The sequence below is a fragment of the Syngnathus scovelli genome, chromosome 12 (assembly GCF_024217435.2).
Source record: "Syngnathus scovelli strain Florida chromosome 12, RoL_Ssco_1.2, whole genome shotgun sequence".
Taxonomy (NCBI): domain Eukaryota; kingdom Metazoa; phylum Chordata; class Actinopteri; order Syngnathiformes; family Syngnathidae; genus Syngnathus; species Syngnathus scovelli.
This window is the reverse complement of record NC_090858.1, coordinates 14,065,475-14,081,877: the sequence shown is the minus strand read 5'-3', so window position 1 is coordinate 14,081,877 and position 16,403 is coordinate 14,065,475. Positions and strand designations below refer to the sequence as shown.

At 49.0% G+C, this 16,403-nt stretch overlaps 3 protein-coding genes across 11 annotated transcripts in view; 2 read left to right on the top strand and 1 right to left on the bottom strand.

Annotated features, from left to right (window-relative positions):
- The window catches only part of LOC125978202 (pro-neuregulin-3, membrane-bound isoform), a 158,044-nt gene extending 156,817 nt beyond the window's left edge, over nt 1-1,227 (top strand). For 2 of the 3 annotated variants that reach the window (XM_049735354.2, XM_049735355.1), the window contains 2 exons: nt 179-576; nt 959-1,227. In XM_049735354.2, coding sequence (XP_049591311.1) covers nt 179-576; nt 959-1,005 — 445 coding nt within the window. In that variant the 3' untranslated portion in view covers nt 1,006-1,227. Of the gene's footprint in view, nt 1-178; nt 577-958 lie in introns of those variants that run through there. The other variant, XR_007484927.2, reaches the window with a different exon arrangement.
- Nucleotides 1,228-3,175: 1,948 nt separating this feature from the next.
- On the bottom strand, nt 3,176-6,718 carry cbr1 (carbonyl reductase 1). Its single transcript, XM_049735382.1, has 7 exons — nt 6,583-6,718; nt 5,466-5,578; nt 5,223-5,392; nt 4,730-4,837; nt 4,441-4,649; nt 3,550-3,603; nt 3,176-3,490 (listed from the first exon to the last, which is right to left on the bottom strand). The coding sequence occupies exons 2-7, from the start codon at nt 5,576-5,578 to the stop codon at nt 3,461-3,463; spliced, it is 684 nt and encodes a 227-aa protein (XP_049591339.1). The 5' UTR covers nt 6,583-6,718; the 3' UTR covers nt 3,176-3,460.
- A 217-nt stretch (nt 6,719-6,935) lies between these two features.
- LOC125978197 (multimerin-2) lies at nt 6,936-16,223 on the top strand. 7 transcript variants are annotated; one of them, XM_068652586.1, is made up of 12 exons: nt 6,936-7,085; nt 7,235-7,343; nt 7,560-7,724; nt 9,747-9,869; nt 9,969-10,075; nt 10,909-10,977; nt 11,936-12,472; nt 12,816-13,171; nt 13,281-13,475; nt 13,804-14,244; nt 14,546-14,903; nt 15,442-16,223. In XM_068652586.1, the coding sequence occupies exons 3-12, from the start codon at nt 7,708-7,710 to the stop codon at nt 15,717-15,719; spliced, it is 2,481 nt and encodes an 826-aa protein (XP_068508687.1). In that variant the 5' UTR covers nt 6,936-7,085; nt 7,235-7,343; nt 7,560-7,707; the 3' UTR covers nt 15,720-16,223. The 7 variants fall into 7 exon arrangements, with proteins under 7 accessions (XP_068508687.1, XP_049591301.1, XP_068508686.1 ...); XM_049735344.1 differs by having other exon boundaries at nt 6,938-7,085; nt 7,213-7,343; XM_068652585.1 differs by lacking the exon at nt 6,936-7,085 and having other exon boundaries at nt 7,147-7,343.
- Nucleotides 16,224-16,403: the final 180 nt, after the last annotated feature.

Here is a 16,403-nt window from a genome sequence, read left to right as displayed (position 1 = left end):
TTTGCTTCTCCACCCTATTGGATATATACTCGTCGCTCCTGGCTCCTCAACCCTTTCAATGTTTGATTTTCACTTTTCAAGCTTTGATCTTTGCCCTAGTTCCTCAGTGCCAGGAGTTGAAGGGCTCCTTGGAGGGGTCGCTTAGTTTAACTGACTTCTTTTCTTGTTTTCTCTCCAGTTGCCCGCTAAATATGCAATCTGCCGTCACTGCGCGCTCACCTACCGACGGCATGCCGCGAAGCCCGACCCACCGCTCGGACCATGTCCCCATCGAGTCGTCCCTCCAGGGTCGCCACGACGATGAGGTTTTCTGTATGCAAACCGCAACGATATCATCAAACAGCACCGCACCCCGCCGAGAAGACACCGGCCAGCGATCCCCGGCGTCATGTCAGCGGCGGCGACAAGGCGAGGAGCAGCAGTTGGCGCGGCTGCTGCTGCACAAAGCGCAGGAGCATCTCCGGGCCTCGGTGCGGAGGCGGCACGAGGAAGGCTGCGGCGCCCCATGTGGCGGCCCGCTGGTGGCACAGGCCAGAGAAACTGTTTGCTTCCTCAACCTTGGCGTGGGCGGAGCCGGTAAGGCCACGCACACTCACTTACTACGAGAGCCAGACCAATAATCAGACCTCAAAAGACGCTCTCGTTGGACAAAAGAAAAATCATTGTCTGGTTCTAGCCACGCACAAAATGGCTACAATGAAAATGAAAAAAATGGAAATTCATTTATTTTAAAACACGACAAAAAAGATACCAAATAGCCCGTCGCTCCATGGTGGTTTTCACTGTACAAAGAATATATGAATATATATAAACATGATATATGGATATAAATATATGGAATTCTAAAAGTGACCAAGTTGAAGAACAGAAATGATGTACGTCTTTTTTTTTCTTCTTTTTCCCCTTGTTTTTGTATGACGAACGCCGTCACACTCGCTTTGTGCTTGTCAACGCCAAGATGGCCACGGTGTTGACGACTTGGCAGCCAAGAACCACAGTGTGTGAGTGCGCGTGTGTGCGTGCGTGTGTTCTCACGCGCTCCCCTTTGTTTTTTCAAAAGTTGCCAATGGCAATGGTCACTACGGCGTGCACTGGACAAACAAAGAGTATAGGACACAAGGAGAGAAGGAAGCGCTCATCTGACTGATTCTCATCTGATTTGACGAGTGGCGCTACCGCGCGGGCTGGCTGTTGAAACAAGAAATAAATGTCTATGTTGTATCCTCACCGTGCCTCGCCGCGCACTCTGTGTGTCTACGCAACGGAGACCGTCCCCCAAGCTGCTCGCAAGATAAGCCCCCCCAAGAAAAAAAAGAAGCACTTGACTTGCTGTTCAATTTGGGGACTTTGTTGTGCGTTTGTAATTGTGTGCTCACGCCGTGCGCCAATTTAACTTTTGGGGCCACGTGATGGCATCAAATGACAATGACGCAAACGTGAAAATTTGCTCCTTTGCAAATGTGAATTTCGAGAGCCGCTCGGTGTCGAGCCAAGGGTGGCACGTTGCTTGTTTTGTTTGTTTGGCTGCAAGACGCGCTGCGAAAGACTTTTCTCTTATCAGGTTCCGTGTGGCGAGGATGAAGCCGTTTCATGTCGGCTGTGCAAACCAGACAGAAAACCCTTGCGCAAGATTGACAAGGTAAGAGCCCTGGAATTAAAATTGACCAATTCTTGAATTTTTCAAGCTGTTTGTGCAGATACACACAATTGCTAAGACAGGTTTTGGGGGATAATTTTTTTTCGACTTTTCACCGCCGAGTGATTTTGTTCATGACAATGTGGCCGCTGCAGCTCATTTCTGTTTCTGCTCACAAGACGAACGTTGAAAGGATGGAGCAGCTTCTCGAGGTGTCACCAGTGACTTTCTTGCTAGCTTCTAAGGCCGTGCGACGATCTCGTGGCGTCAAGAAAACTTTGTGAACGTTTTGCGCCGACGCCGTCGTCTCTTGGTCGGGCTTGCTAATAAAAGGCTATTTATAGGCTGCTTGACATTCAGTGGCGCCGCAGCGCTCCAATTACAAAACTCGGGTTATGTGAAGCTTGCCGTGGGTAGAAAAGACTCGCCGCGACGCTTCATCGTCTCCAAAAAGACACATTTGCACGCCACAGCAAAGACACTTTTGAGTTTCCAAGATGTCCAACACAGACTTGACTTGCACGCACAAGCCCTCTAATTAATTAATTAGTTAGTTAATTAATTAATTAACTTTGCTAATTTTGTTTTTGAGCTTACTAAGGCGCCATGACATAAGTGCGGCCCAACAAGTTGTTTTAGTCGTTGGAACCGTCTTTGGACCCTTTCGCCACTGCATTTCTTTGGAATGAGAATCCCAACAGGCTTCCCGAAGCGAGAAATCCGCATCGGGTGCGGGTCGTGCTATCGCTGTGCTTGAACGCTGCTCTCCTGACATCTGGCGGTCACCACAAACTGCAGCGGCTCAACAAAATGTTTGATTTATCTCACGTTGTTCCTTTTTTAAGAGGCTTTGTTCTTCTTACGCTGGCCTAATAAAACTTGTTTCCTCACCAAAAGACATGTAGGGACTGGAAGGTTGCTCTCAAGGTTTTGCGCTTTTGTTATTATACAAACACATCTTGTATCAAAATGTCGATATGTAATCATAGGCGGCGTTAATACAATCGTCTGGGTGACGGCTCGCATTCATTGAGGCTTCACTTTGACATGCGCAAATGTTAATAGGTTTGATTTCTCTGCACAATGGGTTAGGTCCGTAGTTTTGGAATGTGATTCTCTGCCCCACACACGATGTCGAGGTCAGATAGTGTCAGTGACATCAAACATCCTCGCACTGGCACGTGTGCGGTTGTGTGAGCCACCGAGTGCGTGCGTGCATGGAGCGGCGATTGAGTGTTGCTGTGCTGCTAGAATGGTGACTGTGTTGGCTGGCAGTCGTTTTGCATCTTGCAGGATTATTCCGTCGCTCATGCTGACCAATTAGGATTATCTACATGGGCAGATGCGCTTTACACACGTCCGCCATGGCAAGGCATCTTATTTTAAATGAAATACCCGCAATGACCACCGAGTGTCACTAGAGCTCAACGTAGCTGACTTGACTTTTGACCATATTGCTGGCATTTTTGGATTGAGTTGTGAAATGTTGTCAAACAAGAAATCGGTGTTTGCACTGCTTAATCAACTCACAAAGGTTGCTTCAAATCATTCTTGTCTTTATTCACGCAAGATGGCTTGCCACGTTTCGCACATCGGACGTTCTTGTTTCACATTTATTGATTATTCTCTTGTAACTGTTCAGAGTAGCGTTTTGTTTTCCAGATGGTGACACAGCGGACTTCACCAGGTCTGGACCGTCTTGTCCGACACAAACTTGCCGTGAGGCTCCAAAGCTCCGACGGGAAGCAGAGCCAAGAAGACGGGCGTCTCAGCGCCTTCTTCAGGAGACTTGGGGGCTTTGGAGCCCGCCATGTCAGTGCGCACTCAGCCGGGGCAGCACGCGTTTACCAGGATCTGAACAGAAGCGTTCGTCAAGAGGCGTTCTGACAGTCTTGCTCACGCGTGCTCGTTACCTGATCGTTTGCTCTCTCTTTGGACAGACGTCTCGCGTGGATCATGGACAGAGTCTGATTGAGCAAGCATACAGAAAAACAAGACAACAAAACATCACTAGTCAAGAACCCGTTGAGGTATTACACGTGAGGTATCCCTACAACAGTCCAGTGCGGTGAAATTTGTCTCTGCATTTAACCCATCCCCGAAGGGAGCAGTGGGCAGCAGCGGTGCCGCGCCCGGGAATCATTTGGTGATCTAACCCCCCAATTCCAACCCTTCAAATACTTTTGACCAAAGCCTTCTTTCTTTACTCCCCAGACTTCTGTCATCATTATCTTTACCCACCCTTCACTTTCTGCATACGTCCCAATACTTTTGTAGAAACCCTGTTTTCCCCCTTCGATTGAGTTCTAATGAGCCCGAATACGTTTTGTCCTCTTTTCACTAGGTGTCTCATTACTTATGTCCGATACACCACTTACACGTTTTGTTCTTGCGCATGTCTCCGTGCTTTTGTCCCAACTTCTTGTTTTTCTTCACTTCACCTGACTAATTTTGATTATAGGACGCATTTTCATTGACTGCGTCTCAACTCTTTTGGTTCCCATTTTCTGTTCCCCTTGATTCCCAATACTTTTACCACCATTTTTTTTTTTACACATTTTCTGTCCCAGTACTGTCTCCCCTGACATTGTCTTAACATCTCACCACAGGTGTCCCAGTACTTTTGTCTCCACTCCACGCTACTCCGGCCTTTATTACGTTGTATTTGTCCAAATAGTTTCATCATCACGCCACCTTTTCTTAACTATTCACATTCTGTAGGTGTCCCGCCGTTTTTATTGTGTGTTCCAAAGTCTTTGTCCAAATTCCAATCCCCAAAACTTTCAAATGGTGGGGTGTGGTACCGTCACGCCGATCTTGGAGACTCCGTAGGCCGTGTCGGGCCATCCCGCCTGCTTGTGCCGGTCGTCCTTGGCGAGCTCGACGAAGTGCGTCATGAGTGTTGTCAGCTCGTCTTCGGTGATGTCGTCGCTGCGGAAACGTTTCTGCAGCTCCTCGCTGCACTTGTGCAGGCTGCGCACGCTCACAAAGCTCGACACATTCACTATGCGGCCTGAAAAAGGCAGAAGCAGCGTGGAGTTTCAAGGAACTCAGACCTTCAATGTGAGCTCAGAGAAGCGTGCGGCTCCGTACCTCCGCATTTGATGAGCGGCAGGAAGTGGGTCAGCATGTCCCGTGTGGCAAAGTAGTTGGTCCGCAGCGTCACCTCGGCCTGCGTGCCAAACGGCGCTGGGTCGGCCACTGAATGTGGACGGCAAAAAGGAACACTCAACAAAAAAACAAGAGTTGGTACTTTACTGGGTAAACGGCATTTCAAAACTGTGTGAGAATTAGCGAGTTGCCCCATGATGGACAACGGCCGCATTTTTCGCACTACAAGTCGCACAAGTCAAAAAGAAGGGAGAAGGAGAAAATAATAATAATAATTGATCGATCCAATTTTAGAGAGAAATGTTTTCAACTAGAACTGAAAGCAAGGAGAGTGGAGCTCAGACCGGCACCCACAATCCTTGTGCCAAAAGGCCGAATCTCACTAAGCAGCAAATATTTTCAAGTGTGTGCACACGGGTTTGGGTCACCATCAAATTTTGTAAATTAATTTCAAGGTTTCTTTTCGACAAGTTACCTTTAAAAGCGATGCCGGCGTTGTTGACGAGCACATCCACGCCGCCGTACTTTTGTTTGAAGAAGTCGGCAGCCTTCGCGATGCTGCTGATTTCATTGATGTCCAACTGGTGGAAGTTGACTTTCAAACCCTCTGCTCTCAAGGATGCTGTGGCCTCCTCCCCACGCCCCCTGCCCAGAAGGGGTGGTCAAAATGATTTTTGAAGTTGAGGCGGCCACATGTGCAGCGTGTGAAAAGACGTACCCATCCCTGGCGGTGAGGTATACGTCTCCCTGGAATTCCTTGCACAGCGCCTGCACGATGGCCTTGCCAATGCCTTTGTTGGCCCCCGTAACCACGGCGACCTTGCTGGACATCTTCTTGGTCAAGTCGATGTGAGGAAAGACAAATGAATGAAAACAATTCATCTGTCCTTTAGTTCGGCTGCGGTGAAATCCAAAGTAATCCCCGGATATTGCGGCACTCGTGTGACTCTTTCTTTAACTAATCACGTTTAAAATGGGCGGCACAGCATTTGATTGTCCTTTGATTGGGAGGGCGCAGCAAAATTTGCTACTCGCAAAATGTTTGAAGGTGATGTTAAACGGTTTGATTGAAAACTAATTGTTTATCAAATTAATTGACAACTACTTTGACAATAAATGGGGCTGTAGAAATATACTTAACTCCGAAAAAATATTGAAAGGTGCACTTGATTACAATTAAAATGTTACAGTCGAAGAGAACCATTCCAGCAACGCCCAGATTTGCTGAGTCATGGTGACTGCTACTCTTTGTAAAACACGACTGTCGATCAATTTAACAGATTATGCATTACATTCTAATGATTAGAACGTCAAATAAGTGACAAACTGTAACAATGGCACAATTTATTTGTTTGCAGGTCGAAAATGTTTTGACAGTTTTTTTAAAATCTAATTTTTTTAATGTCTTTTTTATCTAAACTTTTTTTTATCTAAACAATGTGCATATAAATGCAATAGTAGTTGACCCCAGAATGATATAGAAATGTTTAAGTGCGCGTATCGCCAGTTCACTTAAACAACTTTGAGCCCGATGCATTCTTTGCATTTGGACGACTGCTAAGCAGCAAAATGAACAGGAAAAGAACCGAAGCCACGAAACACATCATTTACATTTTGAATTTGTTCGCATGACACCATCCGATCAACGAGCACGTTTGATCTTACCTTAGCTTACCCAAAAGGACCCTACCCTCCTCTAAAATAACGTCATCGGCATGTTTGTCACAACTATGCTTTCACTTATTCGACGTTATTTTAAAACGTGCAAATGGAAACATTTAGTCTATCATATTTTGTGCACTTCCAGAATTGATCATTCGGCTTTGCTTTCTTACTTGTAATTGTTGTTATGATGTGCAACGGAGAAAGACTGCTGGATTCCAACTGCGGAAGCAGACGAGAAGTTGATGGCACTTCTGCGCAGTCTCAATGCGTAGACACTGACAACCATCCCCCAGCTTCTTTTTTTTCCTGTCTTCATTCACACACACATTCACACCGTCACTCACACACAAACATTCACATTCATATGTGGGAATTGAACTCACGGTGTCGGCACTCAAGACAAGCAAGTGTACCCCTACACCATCAGCGACTACCTCCCACAGCTTCGACACGACTAGGGAATGATCCTGTGGGAAGTCCCGACAAATGGATTAATATGTGGACGTAGCTCTGATTAATAAATACCGTTGCATAATATACACGATAGTGGCTGCCTTTACGCCGTTGTTCTTCAATCTTTGTCGCAGGCGCGTTGTCTGACGTAATGTATGGGAGCGTGCTGCCGTCTCCTGGCCATATTTTGAAAACGCATCATCGGGATCTATTTTAAAAGGTGCAGTACCCTTTTAGGTTGCCATGGTAGCAATGCGTTAACTGTGGCGCCCAGTTGTTAAAAATTCACAACTCAGCTCTGTTTGATGGAATTCAATGTGAATGTTTGTTTTGTAATTTGCCTGCAGTCAGCTGTCACTTTCTCTTCAGTCCCCGAGGGCCCCCACCAGGCCTCGTCTGCAACAATCCTCGGAAGTGACACACTCTCACACCTTAGAAAAGTCATTTCGACAGGAACACTCCCTTCTGCTGCACTTGGGTGAGCTAGGCAAATCTGGCAACATCAATGGAAGACAATCAACTCCAATTGCTGCCAACAATCCTTTATCTTTCTTATGTTGGCCAGAGAAGCAAAACGGTTTGAACTGTCTCGTATGTTTTGTGTTGAAATGTAAGCAAATTTGTTGTTCTACTTTTCTTCCTCAATCGCATGAAGGATGTTGAACTTGTCTTTCAATGTCTTTTCTCCATCAAGAGCGTGACAGGAAGCGGCCTCGTGGATTTCCTGCGTCCTTATCGCACCACAGGAAGAGGATGAAGATGGAGGGAGAGAAAAAGGACCATGGATTTGTTTCCAAGGAGGAAGGAACAAGGAGTAAGCTGAGGAGCAGCAGGAGGAGGAAATGCCTCCAGATATCAGGTAACAGCTTTGAATACAAAGGCCTCTGAGAACCTTCTTTGGGTGAAGTCCCCCACCTCTAGAGAGCGCCGTCACCAGAACGTGAGTCATTTGCCTTGGTCATAATAGACCATGAGAAGTTCTCGCTTGACTTGGACCAGTAGACTGGCTTGTGAAAATGCAACTGCATTGTGGCATTTTCATTTTTTGCATCATCTTTAGTAGAGCAGCAAGTGACAAATGAACCAAAGAAATGACCCCGGTTTGACACCATCTCAACATTGTAAACATAAACAGTTGTTAATGGGAACTGAAGTTGCAACGATGGCACAAACGCAACTGGCCAAGAGCAGCATCTTGTCTCGTCACCTTCAACTTCCAAAGATAAAACTTTAACGTCTTGAACGTTAGCTCATGATAAGATTTCTTAAAATGTCACTTCCTGTGTGGGCGTGACCTCCCCCTCCTCTCCTGCCTATCCCGCTGCCCCTCCTCCTTGGTTTTAAAATAAGGTGGCAGGCGCACGAGCCCCCATTCATTCAAGCAGCAGTCATGAGAGACGTGAAGGTTCTGCTTGTGCTTCTGGCCTTTGTGCTGAACACTCGTGGCGACGTGAGGGCCCGAGACCCCGAGGTGGAGCGGGAGGAGGACGAGCAAGGGGATCGGGGGGGCACGGTAAGCGTCATAGGTGCCACCAAGGAGACCCCCCCAATAGGAGGGAACTACCCAGCCCGAAGCGGGTGAGTCCATCGAGTCGACAACAGCATCCTCAGGGTGTTGTGCATTTCGGACCCCGGGAACTGCTGCCTGTTGATTGCGCAATAGACTTTGGGATGTCTCTCAGCATCCAATCAGGATGTTCCTTTTTTCGCACTGTCCAGGAGACGACGCTGTTAGTGATGAATCTTTCATGCCCAAGTTGCAACTGGGAACCCGAGCGTTGTTGTTTGCTGACATTCCAAGCGTGTGGCGCCACGACTGTGAGGAAGCAGGAAGTCCTTGCATGTTTTGACTGCTGGCGTCTCGCTCACGATTGCCACCCACAGCGAGGCTTTACGAGCCTCCCTCCGGGTATTAGACAGGCCCGCCCGTCACAGCGCTTGATGCAGCTGCTCTTGCCGTGGGGGTTCATCAGGTTGAAATCGTGCTCCTGTGCCACCCTCGGCTCAACTTAATCCTGAACTTGGACACTCTAGTGGTGAGCACGTCTGCCTCACAGTTATCAAGTCCCTGTTCGATTCTGTTGCGGAGCCTTTCATTTTTCCTCGTCCTACCTTGCGCAAATTGCATGTTTGCGTTCTTGAAAACAAAATATATCCGGAGGGGTGAATGTGAGTGGGAGCAGTCCAGGGTCGATTGGTCTCGAGCTCAGCCCCAACCGTAGTGAGCAGAAGTGCGATTGAGAAGTGCCTCCAAGCCCCCCGCATTCTTCTCAAAACACTGATGACATTTGCAGTCATTGGAGGGAGGGGAGGCGCTCACTCGTGTGTTGACGTGTGCGTCACTCTGCATCAGGTGTTTGGACTAAAAACCAAGAGTGGATGTCGCCGCGACCGACGTGTTTTGGCGGTGCCTCGCGGAGGACACGGCAACCTTGAGGAATGGACGGAAACCCCAAAGGACTCTTCGTGTGGCTTTTGCTGGCTTCCAAAGGGTTGACACCCACTCAGCCACTAGAAGATGACAGGAAATTGTCTCCCGCTTGATCTCTGCAGGAAAGCAACATTGTAAACAATGACATTCCTCTGCTTTCTCAGTCATCGGACTTTGAATGATGGCAACGTTTGAAATACTGAAGCGGCAGCTTCTACTCTGCCGAACCCATCAAAACATTTGTCGAGTGGTTTGAGTGTGGGATTGTTCCTCCCCGTGATGCCCCTCCAAAAGGAAGCGCAGGAAACAACGGAGGAATAAAAGTCCGAAGTCACGTGTTTCGACACGTTTAGCCAAGCTGTTCAAACTATATGCAGCGTTTGGATCCGAGTGTTGCCGCCATAATCACAATGAACCCCCGCAAATGTTTTTCACGTGTACCTTTTGCAGGAACTGGTGTGCATTTGTGCAGAAGCGTATGGTCACAGTGGCGGCAGCGTGCGGGATGGAGAAATACACCATCAAGTCCCAAAGTCCGTGTCCCAGCGGAACACCGGACTGTCATCTGGTCATGTAAGCCTCGCAACCAAAAGGCGCCCGCGGCTCGGCGCCCCGAACCTCAGCAGCAGAGACGCGCTCCTCCACGCTCTCGCTGTGCGTGCGTGTGCGCAGGTACAAGTTGTCCACTCGGCCGCTCTACAAGCAGGAGCGGAAGGTGACCACGGCTCTGTTGTGGAGATGTTGTCCGGGTCACGGAGGAGACAACTGCGACGACACGGGTGACTTCTTCTCTTCCGTAGCATCGTCATAGCAACAAGCTGTCAAGCGTCACATCTTTTCAATGTGCGCGGTTGTCCGAGTCCAATATCGATTGCCTCCTGTTATTGTGATTTGTGCTCGGTGATTGGCTGCAACAAATCACACAGGCCCGTTTGAAAACACGATTACGGGTACGACTCATGTCCTTTAGAGGTGATTGGGGTCCATTTCCATCATTTTAGAACCGTTTACGTTTTAAAATCGAACGGTCAAATTGTTGAAAATGAACTTTAGGGGTTCCTCAAGGTTCTCTTTGAGGATTGGTCCAAGAATATTTTGCCGCCATTCTGTATTGTAGGAGGCAGTAAGTCAAAGTATTACCATCAAGGTACTATTATTCACCTAAAACGTCTCGTGTACACTTTTTTCGGCGATTAAAATTGATTTTTTAAGAAAATGTATTTTCTGCCTGTGACGTTGACACGAAACACGCACACACGCATGGTCAGTCAAAACATGGGGCTAAAAAAGTTTCTCTGAACAGGGCGTTTGTATCCATTGGGTTCTATTTTAAATTCTATTGCTTTTCTCTTTGTCCCCGACTTGAGTCTTGAGTCTATCGGTATCTAGTAGCAGTTTAATTTCGTACAGCCTTCTTTTGTGGGAAAGAGTAATGTTTGCTTGGAGTCCGGAGGAGGATATCCTGAAAAGGAGCCGGATGTCAAAAAAGGTGACTTCCTGTCAGGACTATATCGGGCCTCGCTAGCTCAAGTGATTGTCCCGTTTGTGCTTTTACACGTTGACCAGATTTCGAAACAAACTAAATGGGAACATGTCAACTTGTCTTTGACAGTGGCTGATGCACAGAACGACTCGACGAGCTCCGAAGTCCAGAGAGTGGCCGCCTTTCCCCATGCTGCTGGTATGGATGAGCGGTCGCCAATCACGATCGCCCGTCGCGGTCGTTCATCTCAGTCGTTCGTTTCGGTTGCCCATCGCGGGCGTTCTTCGCCGTTGCCCATGGCGGTACCCCATTGCGGTCGCGTTACATTTGGACAAAGGAGCAATTCTCTCGCGTTCACGCCTCTCGCTAGATGCCTTGTGCTTGGGAAATAATGAAAATGGCTGGAAAGTCAGAAGTAACCCGACGCGACCCGCTCGCTCCCACCACATCTCTGATTCAAAGCACTTCCTGACCCAAAGTTATCCACCTTTGCAGAGACGCTGGACACAATCAGAGGAACTCCAAGTCATGAAATCCAGCCAGCGTGACTCCATGTGCAAGTTCTTTTGCTTTTTTTTTGCTTTTTTTTTTCTTCACTATTAAAGCCAGCCTGATCCTGCACTATTTTCAGACCCCGATTACGGGCGGGTGGTTTCTCAACGTGAACGCCAAAAAAAGTCAGCCTTGAACATTTGGTTCTGACCTAAACAGCACCTTGGACCGTGCGCACATCCCTGCTGATATCTTACCTTGCTCAAGGCCAGACTACTCGCATCTCAAACTTGTGATTACATGCTTGTCCGTACTCCCACGCTCAAAGAATTCGCTACCAGAAGTCGCTTTCAAGCGTCGACTTGAGTATTAAACCGCAAGTCCACACTTTTGCAGTTTGAGGTCCTCTACAAAGCCTCCCCTTGCCGTGCCACTGCCCAACAATATCGACGTTCCCTTAAGCTAATGTCACAAGTGGGATTCGAATAACTGCCGAAAAAGTGGACTACAATCTGAACCCTAACCCTGGGGTAGGATGAAACCCCCGACTATTTCCGAAACTACTGCAGCAATTTATGTCCTCAGTATATGTAAAGCATGTGAAGAATGTAAGCCATAGGTACACAGAAAATGTACACACGTATAAACTGGATCTGTCTTTCAGGCATACTTTCCCAGCAACAGCACAGCGACCCAAACAGACAGCAGAACGACCACCAGGGCTCAGTCAACATCAGCCATGCTCAGCTTCCTGTCCGTGCAAACAATCGGGTCCACTCTCAACACCACGACAGCACTCAAGATCCCGCCTATGGACCAAAACAAGACAGCGCTCAAGATCCCGTCTACGGACCAAACCAGGACCGTGCTCAAGATCTCGCCTACAGACCAAGGCAGGACCGCGCTCAAAATCCCACCCACAGACTAAATGGAGACCATCAGGCACATGTTGCGCATCAGGACCACGCTCAGCATCCAAACCAAGTTTTGCAGCCTGTCCAAGTTCAAGATCAGGACCCCACACAGCAGCCTTCCCACGTACAGTATCCCGTCCAGGTCCAGGATAGGGACCCTGCTCAGAATTCTGCCCATGTCCGTGTCGAGGAGGGCAACCTCACACAGCGTCCCGTTCATGTCTGGACTCAGGAACACATGCGACAACCTGCCAGAGAACCCAAGCAGCCAGAGCACCTTCGTCCCGGTAAGTGCGAATGTACCAAATGTTTGCTTGACGTCCTCTTCTCATTTGACAAATAGACGAATCCAGGTGCCGGTGCGCTCGTTGCTTTTTTGCGCACTTCACGGGAATATGAGAGGAATCAATGAGTGGCTCGTCAGGCAAGCGGACAATCAAATTATTGCGAAGCGGCTCTCTAACGGAACCGCTTTCCGATTCTCATCGCGACTCACCATCTGTCAGATCTTTAACTAGGGGTATAAATTGTCTTTTTTTTTTAAAGAATAAAAATCACAAAAGAGGAAAACGTTTCTCAAGATCATAATGAAAATAAATATGAATCAAGGCCTTTTTGTGTGCTCTTCAGGCATATACGAGGAGGCGGAGCCAGCATCTGGTTCCACAGTCCCCGCAGCGGAGGTGGCTCTCCCCCACATGGTGGCGGTGCTGACATTGCAGTTGCAGCCTTCCCTCCAGCTCTTCAACCGCTCGCTGGAGCAGCTCGGCCGGCGTCTGGATGACCTGACCCGAGACGCGGCCGAGCTGGAGGCCGCCCAGCGCCGGGAGCGGGCTGAGCGTGCCGACTTCGAGCAACGACTGAACGCCAGGGTGGAGCAGAGCGTCCAGCAGGTGGCAACACTGCACAGGTGGCTGGAGAGCGCCCTGCGCTCCCAGCAGGTGATGCTGCACCACAACATCAGCAACGTCAAGAGCTATCTCATGGTATCGTTTCCTTTCTCCAACTTTTGGGAGTGTTTCTTTGAGCCATGAACTTTTGCAAACCTGATTTGTGGCTTTTCACACCGATGACTTTTGGACTTGTTGCCGTCAGGTCAGCCTGCAGGCCATGAACACCACCTTGGCAGAGCTCAAGCTGGGCCAGGCGGTGGGGCAGGAGCAGGGAGAGCAACAAGAAGCCGAAGTGGAGGCACCCCTGGGGGAAGTGCGGCTGGCAATATCGCAGACGTCAGCCGTGTGGGAAGCCATCGGGCGTCTGGACAACATGGTGCTCAACACCACCGTCAGGGTTAGCTGCCCATTCTTTTCTGTGTTTGGCGCCACCTATAGCCTGAACTAGTCACTTTTCATCTACTTTTTGACTTTTAGAATTTGTAAACGGGGTTAATGTTGAGTCTTTCGATTTTTTTGACTCCATTTTTGCTTTTTTGTCACTTTTTTTTACCATTATGACTTATTTTTTCTTCACTCTTTGTCATGTACTTTTTGGCTGTTTCTGCTGCTGATCTTTGACTATTCCTTTCATAGTTTGACTTGCTGATTTGTTTTCCAAATGTGGCGTGGCTTCTCGTCTTTGCTATTCGCAAGGCAGTACGGCGTTTGTGTTGCCCGTTCAGGTGGACGAGTTGGCGGAGGACCTGGCGGCGACTCGGGGCGGCGTCCAGCAGCTGCGCCTTGACGCCGGGGCGCTGGGTGAGCGCCTGGAGGGCACGGCGCGCGCCTGCCAGGTGCTGTTCATGGAGACAGGCCTGGAAATGGAGGCGGCCAAGGTGGCGGTGCTGGAGCGCGTGGAGCAGCTGGCGGGCAACCTGAGCCGGCAGGGCTGGCGGCTGCACGAAATGGACGTGGACATGGACTACCTCTACAGCTTCCTCTACAAGAACAACACGTCGTCACCTTCGCCGTCCCAGTGTGACTGTGGGCATCTCGACGAGGTGCTGGCCCGGCTGGAGGTGGGCGTGACCAATGCCACAGAGCTGGCCAATGAGAACCGTCTGACTCTGGAGGAGCAGGACCGGGAGGCGGCCGTGGAGGCGCTCCAGAGAGGCTTGCAGCAGGTATGGCGTAAGGAGCGGACCTACGCTGTGGCCAGTGTGTGTGGAGCATGTCTTGCTTTGCTGTCATCTTGTGGCCGCTGTGAAACGTTTTCAGGCCGCATCAGGGCCGGACTGCTTGTTGTACTGATTATCGTGTTACATTTTACTTGGTGGGATGCGAGGACATATACTGTTTGCCTTTCCACTTGAGTATATTTTTGATGATTCCTCTTAAAGGAAGTCCTTTCACGATGGCTTAACCACACGACATTCAGTCAAGGGGGCCTTTGTGGTTTACGTACTCTAATTGTCTAATTGTCAGGTGAAGGAGTGGATGACGTCAGAGCAGAGGCGGACAACGGCTCTGGAGTCGAGCGTGCGGCCGCCGGAGGCCCAGGACGGTGCCCCAGAGGCGTTCGACGGGAAGCTGTGGGGGGAAATGAAACATGCGTCGGCCGAGATGAAGCGTCTGTCAGCGTCGTTCAACTCGCTGGTAAAGGACGCCACCCGCCACAGCGAGGTCCTGGAGACCCTGCTGGGTGAGGAGGTCCTGGAGTTCCTGGAGTGGCCCGTTCTGGACCAGGAGGCACACTCCATCCCAGCACTCAAAGAGCACCTGAGGGTGCTCGAGCAGACGCTGGGTGGTCGCAACCTGGCCGCCCACACAGGCAATGAGCCGGGTACGCTTGGCTTCTGACAAGTCTCGGACGGGATTTGACGTCTTCAAAAAATGCAACGTAGTAAGAGTATGTGTGGTTGGTCGCCCATCGCTAAAGTGCGGTTGCTTGTTGCAGCTTCAGTGGATAGCTGATTTTTCCTTTTTTTCCGCTGCCAATAGTTTCAAGGTTGTAACCCAAAACTATTGTCACCCATGACTGGTGGCTTAGGGTTAGAGAGTGCTAGTATATGAAGTGCGTCCGTCTGGCCATTGAACAAGCTGCTGATCCTCACCAGGGTGGTTGAAACTTGAAAATGAAACAGTAGCGTCAACACTTGCTTGCGATTGGGGTAGTCTCGAAGGGAAATGCGTACTTTCCAACTTTGACTTTTTGACTATTTTGATGTTGATTTTTACTACTGCCATCACCTTTGACTTTTAACTTTTCACTGACTTTCTCTTTTCGCTGTTGACTCTGGCTCTTGCCATGCTGCCGAAGTGGATTTATGTGTGAGCGCCATAAGCATGCATGGCCCTTGACTTTGAGCCGGTCATCGCAGGAGATGCGGAGGAGGCGCCCTCAGTGGTTGAGCCTCCGTCCCGGTGGCTGGGCGGCGCTGCGAAGAGCCGAGCAAGACGAAGAACGTCTCGGGAGCATCTGCAGCAGTCCAACGGAGACAGCGGCAACCTGCAGAAGCTGGAGAGGAGTGTGGAGAACCTGAAGACAAAGCTTCTCCAAATGGAGGCGGCACCCTTCTGCCGGGAGGCCGTCCACCGCGAGGAGGTGGCACGGCTCAAGCGAGGCCCGCACAAACACCTCGGGACTTTCCAGAACTGAACTTTATTACATATTAAATGTAGATAAATTATTAGTATTATCATTCATTCATTTTCTGGATTGCTTCATCCGCTCGAGGGCATACTGGAGCATATCCCAGCAGTCTTTAGGCGGGGGACACCCTGAAGGGGTTGCCAGCCAATCGCAGAGCACACATCGATGAACAACAATTCGCACCTACGGACAAATTGGAGCGCTCAATTGGCCTACCGTGCATGTCTTTGGAATGTGAGAGGAAAGCGGAGTACCCTGAATCAAACCCACAACCTCTAAACTCTGAGGTGGACATGCTAACTAGTCGACCACCAACACGCCTATTATTATTATTAAAACCTGACCTAAAACCCATGCTAGAGAACAAAACAAGGGCAGATGTGAAATTAGTGAAAATGTGTTGACCGGTATCATGATTCCGGTCCTGGTTTGGTCCACATGTCAGAAAATTAGCAAAGAAATTAATGATTGTGTTCCAAAATAAAATCAGATGTTTGCAATTGTCTTAAATTGATCGTCAATATGTGTGATTTTACAAACATGACTGATAATTATTACTGAACTAAAAAAAAGTTCAACCCTTTGGGGTGAACGTGCTGACCTATTTTTGTGTTGCGAGAGCCTTTGAGGTTTTAGGAGCGTTTTGCGCAAGTACTTTTTTATTGACCTGCAGGAGGCACCATAACAATC

Bases quoted from the DNA above. Each gene is read 5' to 3' on its own strand.
- cbr1 (XM_049735382.1), bottom strand. From the start codon at position 5,578: ATGTCCAGCAAGGTCGCCGTGGTTACGGGGGCCAACAAAGGCATTGGC. The intron at 4,838-5,222 runs GTAACTTGTCGA...GTCCACATTCAG, and splicing joins CGCCGGCATCGCTTTTAAAG to TGGCCGACCCAGCGCCGTTT. The intron at 3,491-3,549 runs GTAACGAGCACG...GCTTCTGTTCAG, and splicing joins AAGAGAGAGCAAACGATCAG to ATCCTGGTAAACGCGTGCTG.
- LOC125978197 (XM_049735341.2), top strand. From the start codon at position 8,256: ATGAGAGACGTGAAGGTTCTGCTTGTGCTTCTGGCCTTTGTGCTGAAC. The intron at 8,444-9,746 runs GTGAGTCCATCG...TACCTTTTGCAG, and splicing joins AACTACCCAGCCCGAAGCGG to GAACTGGTGTGCATTTGTGC. The intron at 13,476-13,803 runs GTTAGCTGCCCA...TTGCCCGTTCAG, and splicing joins TGCTCAACACCACCGTCAGG to GTGGACGAGTTGGCGGAGGA.